At 35.6% G+C, this 11,327-nt stretch overlaps 2 protein-coding genes across 2 annotated transcripts in view; both read right to left on the minus strand.

Annotated features, from left to right (window-relative positions):
- Positions 1-9,087: 9,087 nt before the first annotated feature.
- LOC103309092 (craniofacial development protein 2-like) lies at positions 9,088-10,617 on the minus strand. The gene is made up of 2 exons (XM_008183683.1): positions 9,538-10,617; positions 9,088-9,411 (listed from the first exon to the last, which is right to left on the minus strand). The coding sequence occupies exons 1-2, from the start codon at positions 10,615-10,617 to the stop codon at positions 9,088-9,090; spliced, it is 1,404 nt and encodes a 467-aa protein (XP_008181905.1).
- A 148-nt stretch (positions 10,618-10,765) lies between these two features.
- Positions 10,766-11,327, minus strand: part of LOC100570396 — a 1,022-nt gene continuing 460 nt past the window's right edge. Inside the window, exon 2 of the mRNA XM_003243710.2 lies at positions 10,766-10,807. Coding sequence (XP_003243758.2) covers positions 10,766-10,807 — 42 coding nt within the window. The remainder of the gene's footprint in view (positions 10,808-11,327) is intronic.

The raw sequence follows: 11,327 nt of genomic DNA on the forward strand, positions 1-11,327 counted from the left end.
TAAGGGATTTGTGCTAAGGATAAGTGATATGGATTGGAGATAAGACTTGGCGCTTTGGCGGGTACGCTAAAAAGTTTGAGCGTCTAGCAATCCGTCACGAACGATGTAAATTATTAAATGGATGGGCTGGACACGATCCCCAGGATCTTCTGGCGTTTTACCGATTCTTTTGATTGTTAAAATTGTTAAAAAGTGTTGAACCGATGCTGTATTCGATTGTCTAGCTATCAGTCGTTAAATCACATAGGTAGGCAATCCGACTTCGTTGGATAGCGGACAATATCCAAAGTCTATATCACCAGGTATGCCCGCTAGTTCCGTAAGTACGTCAAAAACTTCACGGACAGCTTAGTTTTAAACTTATATCAAAGAAACGTACATATTATACTATAATAAATAGTGTTATGGATGTTGATGATATTAAATGTATATTATAATATTATATATTGTTGGATTCCACATATTATACCTATACACAATATAATTACTGTAGAAGTTATATTACTATTATTATAGGTAGGTCTTAGGTACATTATATTATAGGTAATAAAAATAAATAACTCTGTTCCTATCTAAACATATAATTATATAATGCCGAAATACTATACACAGTACACACTGAATATTAATAGTAATTACTAATTTATTACAATATATCTCTTTTTAATATTATATAAAAATCTCGTGTCACAATATGGAAAATATTTATCTTCAAACTCCGAAACGGTTAAACCGATTTTTATGAAATTTTGTGAGTACATTAAGTAAGTCTGAGAGAGCGAAGTAATCTATTTTTCATACCCCTAGGTCTAACCCGGGGAGGTGCTCAAACGGGGATTTTGAGATTTACGGTAGAAAGTTTTGTTCTAAAGCTATTATAATAATAATTATTGGTTGCCATTGGTTAATCGTTAGTTAAATTATCATTATTATTATTAATAATTATTAATGACGTATTAGTATTAGTATTTTATTTGTATATTGGTTAATCAAGCATGTACCAAATCGGATTGTCGCATATTGCCACTCATCGGCGGTGTCTGCAATCCACCGTAGTCAGATTGTCTACCAGGGTGGCTGAATTACACTTACTGTTGCGAGTCATATCCAAAAGGATTTGAACAATCACTAATTTTTTAAATAGACAATAGTTGTCAAAATATTATAATATTATATACTTTTAAACTAATATTTTGTAGTCTTAGTGTAACTCTATTGAGCTAAATTAAACATTTACTAACTAACTCCTATTAATTCATATATATGCATATTATGATATGCTTACCTACTTTATATAATTACTATTCTATATACATAATGCATATACATAAGTGATAACACAGTAACCGTTCGGTACGAGATGTTGAGTTTGGACTTTACCCTAATTAATGTTATCGTCGCGTATAATGACACCGCGCGACCGTTCCGATATCTCCGAAGAGCGAACCGTAATCGGTGTGCCACCGATCGTCTCTTCCCCGCGGCTAAGTTAGTTGTTGTCACGGACTAAGATATAATGGAATGGAAACGAGCAACTTATTAGTGGCCTTGAAAGTATGTACAAGAGGCAAATGCGGGGGGGTCGCAACCATAATCGAGAGTTTAAAGCGCCATCTGTATAAAATACGGACTGAGATACAAAATGTGACGCTAAATAAAACCACTGGTAGCGCTGAAAACATTCGATTATGAGTGTTGATGATAACAGAGGAACCTTTTGCGGGCCGTCCCCCGTCACCCGCTCACCTTGTCGTTTCCAGTCCATTATATCTTAGTCCGTGGTTGCAGCTATTCCGTATCAGGTCGTACCTACACTATCATATTTTGTTACCATCCACTTTATTATTATTGTTTACCTTCGTGTATTTTTTCACTCGACTATCGAGTTATTTTTTGTACGTTTAATATTTTAATATTTGCCATTTTTTGTCCCGCTGTATGGCGACCGTTTGTGGTCGGCCCTCCACTATTACTAACATAGTACTTAAGCATTTTCACCTGTAGTCAACGGTTAAAAAAGACGTCATATTTATGTGATAATTTTTATACAACAACCAACGACATTGTTATTTCTCGTTTTAGTTTTCCGTCATCCATTTTCCTATTACCTATTACAGTCCACTACTATCGCACGATATTTACCTTACGCTAAAAAATTCGTGAGCGGGCAATACCTGACAATCCATCTACGCCGTCGCGTTGCACGGCTGTTCTATTCAGGTTGTCCCTCCACACAGTAACACACTATTTAAAAAAAATAATACCTATGTCCTATACCTATACCTATATTAGAAGACAAAAAGACATAAAATAAAAGGTATATAGTCAGGGGGTACATATTATTATATAAATTCATTTAATGTAATGTTAACAATATTAACCGACATAGGTACATAATATCATTATAGGCTTTATTGTTATGTTGTATTTGATATCGCTTAAGGTGACCAAAATAATAATGAACAGCCTTGTCGTTTTATATAATAATGTGGTCTGTATATTATTGTTATAAATGTTTAATTGCCCGTTTGGCACAATAATGATAATAATAATAATAATAGTATAAAATATAATTTCAGTTGCCTCTTTGGCTATAATAATGTATGATTGAACCAGGCCTGAATGGCTGTAATATACAATGAAATATAAGTAATAAATAATATGCCTTAACGGCTAACAGAACATAATAATGTGATATATAACACTTTAGGACCCGTCGGTCATACACACACATATTTGGTCGACCAATACTCACATAACAGTTGAGACACACACCTGGTTTTACACCCACGTTACCGCACCAGGGCCTGTAAGTATGTCAATAAGTTACAACAAAAACAAATTGACCCTGCGTACGTTCAAATGTGTGCCAGCAACTGTTGACGATGACTTCAATAACAACAAACACACTGAATGCAGCCGGAACAGGATCTCTAGTGTTCGCACTACTGTTCCCACGAGCAATGAGGTACACCAAAAACACGTTGAATCACAACACAAATCTCTGGTAATTTTGACCACCCTATGAGAAACAAATTAGTGATGGCAATAAAAATTGCTGAGAACGATAATTACCAGAAACTTAATCACAAATTTACAACAACGTGGTTTGGGACGACTGCAAACAGCTCATCACAAAAATGATGAGACAACCATGAAATCACTTGAACCGCTCCGCAACGAGCACAAAAAAAGAGTGCCGATGTGCCGGAAGCACACACGAGCAGCACAAAAACGAACGGTCTTTCAGTGTCACCACACTAAAACAATAACCGACAGAAAAAACTATGAACTTTATGACACTGAAAGCATGACTACACCATTGAACTATATAATAATATTTATATAACTATATAATAATATTATAATAGTTATTATATAGTTCAATGGACTACACGAAAAGCAACTTAAAGTTTTGAACATAACCAAACATAATAAAAACATTGATAATTATTCCACAGCTGGCCGGTCGCACACGAATGCCTGATAAGCATCCGCCGACGAAGGGTGCGACTGTGGAACGCACTGATACGTGCACATGAAAATTATAACATAAATACACAACATAGATTTGTTTGCAGCGCAAACAGTATTGTAAAATAATAATTTAAAAAATGATTACATATGAAAAAAAAAAAATCTATGTATAATATATATACAATTTATTAATGAAATATGGTAGTTGAATATAATAATAATAATAATAATAATAATAATTTGTAAAAATTACGTAAAAAATGCAAAAAAAAGTCGAATTTCGGGCGGCTGTATATTTCATACGGCATAGCCCGGAGAGCGTACGACGGATTCGAACTCGGACCCACCAACAACCTACCTAACGCCTTACCTACAGAGAGACAGTTTGTGTTGTGAAACACGGTCAAAACAATAAACATCAACACTTAAGCTGTGCGTCTACGGAGTGACGAAAACCGATATATTCGATGTACATCGATGTAATCGTAATATCGTATATAATTAGCTTGTAATACGCACATCTCCCATATATATAATTAACGGGGCGTGTGAAAAGCGTTTTCCGATACTAATCATTAAATCATAGGCAAATACAAATGCATATATAATATATATGTATATTTACGCTTACGATCGGTCGGTCGCCGGCGTCATTTCGAAATGTGATTGCGAGGCGAACGAACCGATTTCGAAGGAAAAGCGCATATATACGGCTTCAAAAGTTCAAAAAGACGTCAACTACATGATTCGGGCACGAACGGCGTGCGGAAAGATGATACGGTTGGAGAAAACGAAAAAAATCGGCAAAAAACTCCGGCCGGGAGCGTATTTTGCGATCGACATTGCGACCGCTACGGACGGCGCACGAGTATAAACCACACACCGGCGGTTTCGAGAGATCGCAAGCTACGTGAATCAAATATAAAAGGTGACGAAAAAATCTCAAAAATCGGCGGAATAATAAGAAATTTGGTGATAACGTGGCCGCGGCGACGGAATTTTTTTCATTGGCGTTCCTTATTTGCTGCGTCGCGCCTGTCGGAAAAAAACGGCGACTAACCGTGTTTTATAATATAAGAGATATTAATAAAATGATAGACAGTTATATTTAGATATTTGTCAGTTTGTATTTTGATTGTTGTGCCCTCTGTGCCTGGAAAATGGAAATTGGAAAATAATATTTTAACAAAATAAAATTATGTTATTTAATATTTATTATTCTTTATTAATTATCATATTAATATTTGTCCCATATAACCTTAAAAATAGTATCACTAAATTTTCATATTATAAGTTCTTATGTCCTATCCCACAAATATAAAAAATACTAGATAGCCAACTTCGGTATTATTATTGTCGCCAATAAAATGACTACCATCGTTATCTAAGAGGTGAATATTTATGTCGTATTGTATTGATAAGTAACAAAGTTACATGTTGTTGTATGTAGGTATATATTTAATCATGATATATACAAAGTAGTGTCTTACGGCCTATTGTATCAGTTTAATTTGTAAATAGTCACCTCTTAGATAGCGATTGGTGGCCATTTTGTTGGAGACAATATTTTATACGTATGGACTATAGCAGTCAGCTATATAGTATTTTCATATATCTGTGTCCTATCCATTCTTATATTATTTTTGAATTGCCTAGGTCCCTCTACTTTTCCATGCCCAAATTAGCACACAGCTAACATGCACGCTATCTGCTTGGTAAAATATCAACTATTTGTATAATATAATTTTAATTCTTATCATCGCTACATTTTTCACCCAGCCACTAGGTAGCGTTAAGACCAGCCGTGTACAACGGAAATCAGTAGAGGCACTTCGGATCCGTTAAAAATGTGCTCGTTTCCAGTCCTCTGTATCATAGAACAATATGTCTCTATCTTAGTCCGTGGTCTGAAGGGGAATCTGCGTATCAGTAAAAATGTATCATACCTCAAGGTTTATAGATAATATTATCTATATCCGTGATCATACCACGGACTGGAACCGTACCGAAAAGAACCGGTTTTGGAACCGGAACCCTTTGAATATTGGGAACAGGAACCTCACCGAAACCCCTAATTTAAATTAATTTGAAAACTGGAACCCAACCGGAACCTTTATTTAAATTAATTTAAAAACCTAACCGGAACAGATACTTTTTTGTGAAGGTTTTTATGGTTAATTTCGGTTTTGTTATAATTCCATTATTTTTATTTATATAGGTCATTGGTAGGTAATAAGAAGTAAGAACAAAAAAAAATACGTAGATATTATATTATTACTATTTAGAGGATTAATATTATTTAAAAATAAACATATTTCTATTTCACCTACAGTGATTTCTATGTAACAAACGTTAATTTAATTGGAAATAGGGATTGCCAACAAAAAAAAGTCATTATTTACGGCTCTGTCTGCACAATAATATACTATATAATATACCCCTTATCTATAGGTCTTCTAGTTACCACAATAACGAGAAATTATGAAAATATCTTTATAAATAACTAGGCATGTTATGATTGTGTATAATATCAGGGGTATGAAACTCCGTGAATTGGCCGAATCGGGCGATTGTGGCCTTGAACACGGTTTCCAGGGGGGCGTGGCATACGTGAAATAGGAAATGGTAAAGATGACCCCACGTAGCATATCCCGCCTATGTACCGGGAAACGTTTACGTAAACATGTCTAGCATGATGTTGTTGTGCGGAAACGTTTCCATGTTTTTCGGAGGTTCAGACTTCAGATCATAGGGAAACAAAACCCCCTCACCTGATCGAGTTTCGCTTCTATATTGTTCTATGATAATATGCTATCGTTAACTAATGATCAGCGTGCGGGTACGGTACACTACGCTGAGCGGTGAATACCAAACGCATTTCTGTCGTGTTGTAACTTGTTACAGGCAGTCTACTACTAGTCTATACTCTGTTCACCGTAAGTTGACCCACTCACTCGACGAAAACCGGTCGTGACCGCGCAGGCAACCACGTCTTTGGAGCGCTAGTGGTGACCGTCGCCAGTAGTAGCTGCCGATTACGACGAGCAGTGCCGAACACGACCGACCAATCACAGACCCACGCCTGGGGAGTCTGATTGTTTCTGGCGGCTCAGTCGGCTGCGCGTGAGTGGGTCAATTTACGGTGAACAGAGTATAGTACTTACTCTAGTCTCTTGTTTCTTAGCTCTATATATTGAGTATATAGTTAGAGCTTCGATATTTTATGCACGAAAATTCAAAATCCGAATTGTTGATTATACAGCATTATAGGTCATCCTAACACATCAAAAATACATTCATACTATAAATATGATTGTAATTTACGTGAATCTTTGTGCAAACATTGCACTACCAAAATTCATCAAATCTAGCCTAAAAAAATATAGTATGTAGAAATAAAAAAATAAATTGTATATTTTAAAATTTAAAACACTGAAAATACAACTCGAAAATATAACTTTTTTTACTTTTTAATTATTTAAGTTCTCTTTAATCCTATGAAATTGGTAAGATATCTGATGGAAAATTGGTATTATAATATGTATTACATAACCTGCCATAATTAACACCAATTGACACTACTAAATACTAATACTAATATAGATTCTTATATTTTTTAAAGAATCAAACAGAAACAAATATTTCTTACATAAGTTTTTTAAGAACCGAAAAGAATCCGGAACCTAAATGTAAAAACTTAAAAAGAACCGAAACCGAAATTTCAGTTTTTCTGGGAACCTAACCGGAACTTGAACCCTAAAAAACGTCAAGGTTCCAGTCCCTGGATCATACTCATAGATATATATAATGACTAATGAGTAATAACTAGATACCCGACTTCTTCGTATCAATGACGCTGGCAGACATAACAACTTGGGCAATGTTTACTAATCGTTAGAAAAATAATATGATAATAAACAACAACATTTCATATCAAACAATCCCGGCCAATCAAAACGATTAGAATTTGTAAGCATTGTCAAAGTGACAAATGACGTTGGGCATCATCATAGGCGTGCGCAGACTTTGTCCGTAGAGGGGTCCATTAAAAATGTCTGAACCAAAGATTCGTGTACTAATGACTACCGTAAAAACGGGTGACTTTGGACATGTGGGGTGAAATCAGAAAACACGATATTTTTTTAGTTATCTTATAATGTTAGAATACACGTTTAATAAAAGTTGAAAACAGATACTCCACGTTAATTTTTTTTTTTCTTGGCTTATTCCGGGCCTTGAAGGTCCATCGCCGCTTCTACTACACCTCTCCACAATTCTCTGTTCTTCGCCAGTTGTTCTCCCTCTCTAATCACCAGGAGCTTGAGGTCTTCTTTAACCCGGTCTGTCCATCACTGTCTTGGCCTCCCTATCGGTCGTTTCTTATTTGGTTTCCACATTGTGACATAATGTACTGTTTGGCGCTCCGCTCTCCATACATGCCCGGCCCAGCTTATTCGTCTGCTTTTAAGTATTCCCACTATGTTTGGCTCGTTGAACATTGCCCTTAATTCTGCATTAGTTCTTCGTTCATATAAATTTTCCTCGTTTCTTTTGGGTCCATAGATTCTTCGCAGTATTTTCCTTTCAAATAGTAGTAATCTTTTCTCGTCCGACTTTGTTGATGCCCATGCTCCACAAGCATACAATACTATAGGTCTAATGAGTACTTTGTATAGTCTTATTTTTGTATTTTTGGAGATTAATCTTGATTTAAATATAGGTACGAGCGCAAAATAGCTCTTATTTCCTGCAGTTATTCTCCTTTTAATCTCATCATGGCTGTTTGCTTGTTGGTTAACATCTACTCCCAGGTATTTAAAGTTTGTTACCCTTTCGAAGGTACATCCACCGACTACTAACGAATTTTGTACTTGTTCTCTGCGTGATACTATTAAGTATTTCGTTTTTCCTTCATTAACTTGTAGTCCAATCTCTTTTCCCTTACTTATTAGTTTTTCTGCCGATCGTTTTAGGTCCTCTTCGGTTTCTCCCATAATTATTATGTCATCAGCATACGCAGCTAGTGTGATTTGGTGTCCTCCTCCAATTCTTAGGCCCGTGACATCATCAAGTACTTCTCTCACTACCGATTCTAAGGCTATGTTAAATAACGTGGGGGATAACGCATCTCCTTGTCTAAGACCTGTTTCAACTGAGAAATCTTCAGATATTTCTCCGTTGAACTTAACTATACACTTGGACTTTTGCACACATGTCTTTATCAATCTCACCAATTTTGTAGGGATTCCGAGTTGGTTCATTGCTTTCCATAATCTACCTCGATTTACGGAGTCATATGCCTGTTTGAAATCCACAAATAGTAGGTGCACATCTATGTCGAACTCGTGACTTTTCTCTACTATTTGTTTTATTGTATGAATTTGATCCACTGTAGATTTCCCTGACATAAAACCTGCCTGATAGTCCCCTATTATTTTCCTTGTGTATGGCTTGATACGGTTTAGTATGATGTTCGAAACTAATTTGTAACAGGTGTTTAGTAAGGATATTCCTCTGTAGTTCTGGCAAACCATAGCGTCTCCTTTCTTGTGAACCGGGCATAGGACTGACATATGCCATGTTACTGGTATTTCTTCTTGTTTCCATATATTATCTACTAGCCGTTTCAGTCGTGTCATTAGTTCTTTTCCTCCTTCTTTCAGAAGTTCTGCAACAATTGCCCAAACCCCCTGGTGCTTTCCTATTTTTCAACATATTTACTGCCCTTTCTACTTCTTCTAACGTGGGTTCGTCTAATCTCTGTTCAACCGTGTTGAGGTTTTCTTCCACTTCTACTTGCGTGGGTTGGTTCAGCATTGTTTCAAACATGTTCCTGAACTCGTTTGCAGCCTTTTTTTTATCCGTTATTAGTAATCCTTCTTCATCCTTTATAATTGTTACTTTTGTCTTAAATCCATTCTTAATTTCATTCGCCTTTTCAAAAAAAAGTCTTACATTGTTTTTATAGCTGTTTTCTATTATTTCAAGTCTAGAATTTTCCCATGCTCTTTTCTTTTTTCTAAACAATTATTTAGTTTCCCTTTGTCTAGTCGATAGTACTCTCTTATTTTCCTCACTTGGGTCTTTTAGCATTTTTATTCGGGCAATATCTCTTTCATTATTCGCTTTTTTACATTGTTCATCAAACCATTTTTTCCCCCTTTTTCTTTCTTCAAATCCTAGTATTTCTGTGGCCACCGTCTTAATCGAGTTTTCAATCTCATTCCATAGATTATCTACGTTATTATTTACGTTATTTGAATTCTCCGTCAGACTCAAGGTCTCTTTTAGTTTGTTCTTGTACTGTCTATTGATTTCTTGGTTTTTTAGGTCTTCTATGTTAAACCTTTTGATAGAGACGTTCTTTTTTCTCCATTCAACTGACAGACATAACTTGATTTTTGCTCTTACTATAAAATGATCGGACATTGCGCTGCTACCTCTCATGCTCTGGACATCCATGACGCATCTCTTGAAACGCCTGTCCACTACAACATGGTTTATTTGGTTTTTTATTTGTCCTGATGGTGATACCCAGGTTTCCTTGTGTATATCCTTATGTGGGAATGTGGTGCTACTTATTATCATGTTTCTGGTTGTAGCAAAATTAACTAATCTTGTGCCATTATCATTTGATGTTCTATGCAGGCTCTCCTTCCCAATTGTTGGTCTATACTCTACTTCCTGCCCTATTTTTGCGTTAAAATCTCCCAATAAGATTTTTACCTTGTTAGTCGGTATCCGGTCGCACTCATTTTCCAAATTTTCGTAAAAAATATCTTTGACTTCATCTTCTTTGTCTTCAGTTGGGGCGTACCCGTTAATTAGTATCACGTTAAACCATCGGCACTCCAGCTCCATATGACGAATTCTGTCATTCACTGCCTTAAATTTCTTAACTCTATGTAATATTTTGTCATTCACAATGAAACCAACACCACCCTGGTGTTCATCACCACCACTATGAAACACCGTCCAATTTCCAGTTTTTAAGCTTCCTTCTCCCGTCCACCTTATTTCTTGAACCGCAATAATGTCCAGCCGATATCGTTCAAGTTCCAATATCGCTGTCGTCAAATTTCCAGGTTTATATAATGTTCGTACGTTCCAGGTTCCAGTTGTAAAATCCTTAAGCTCCATATTTTTCATCCGAGGCATATTTTGTAGTTGTTTCGTAACCAGGTTTTTTTGACGCTGTAGAGTGGTTAGCCCTACGAGAAACCCCCAACCTGGAGGACCAGACTACCCTAACCAATTAAGGTCAGGGTAGGGCTATTGCGATGCATTTTTAAGATGCATCGGGCGGTGGGGACGCCACTTTTCCTACGCCCTATAAATACATATATTTAGTAAATTAATATCATTGTTTTTAAATTTAAATTTGTTTTACTTTCATAAATGTTGAATATTATCTACCAACATGGATATTGCTATTATCCTATTCAAAACTTGCATGTAACTACAACGACTGAGTTGAGAGAGGGTTTCCGAGGAATTTGATCTCATGCTGTTTACGAAGTTAATTAATTGTGTTTAATTTCTACACGCATATTGCATTTTAAAGATGATTACCAATATTTCTAAATGATACATAACTAAAGGTACCCAATATAACATTATTCAGTTTTTATTAAATGTCATTTAGATTTTTGTATTTGGTTTCAGGGCACATTACAAACATGTCTTGATACTCAACGAGCTTGAAATGTATTAATCTCTATAAAATGAGATAAAACATATTTTTTGGATAAAATTATTTATAGATAGTATTTGCACATATTTGTAAGTAAAACATTTTTTTATGCTTATTTTTCAGTTTATATCAACAATTTAGCTCATATATTTGATTT

The sequence above is a fragment of the Acyrthosiphon pisum genome, chromosome A1 (genome assembly GCF_005508785.2).
Source record: "Acyrthosiphon pisum isolate AL4f chromosome A1, pea_aphid_22Mar2018_4r6ur, whole genome shotgun sequence".
Taxonomy (NCBI): Eukaryota; Metazoa; Arthropoda; class Insecta; order Hemiptera; family Aphididae; genus Acyrthosiphon; species Acyrthosiphon pisum.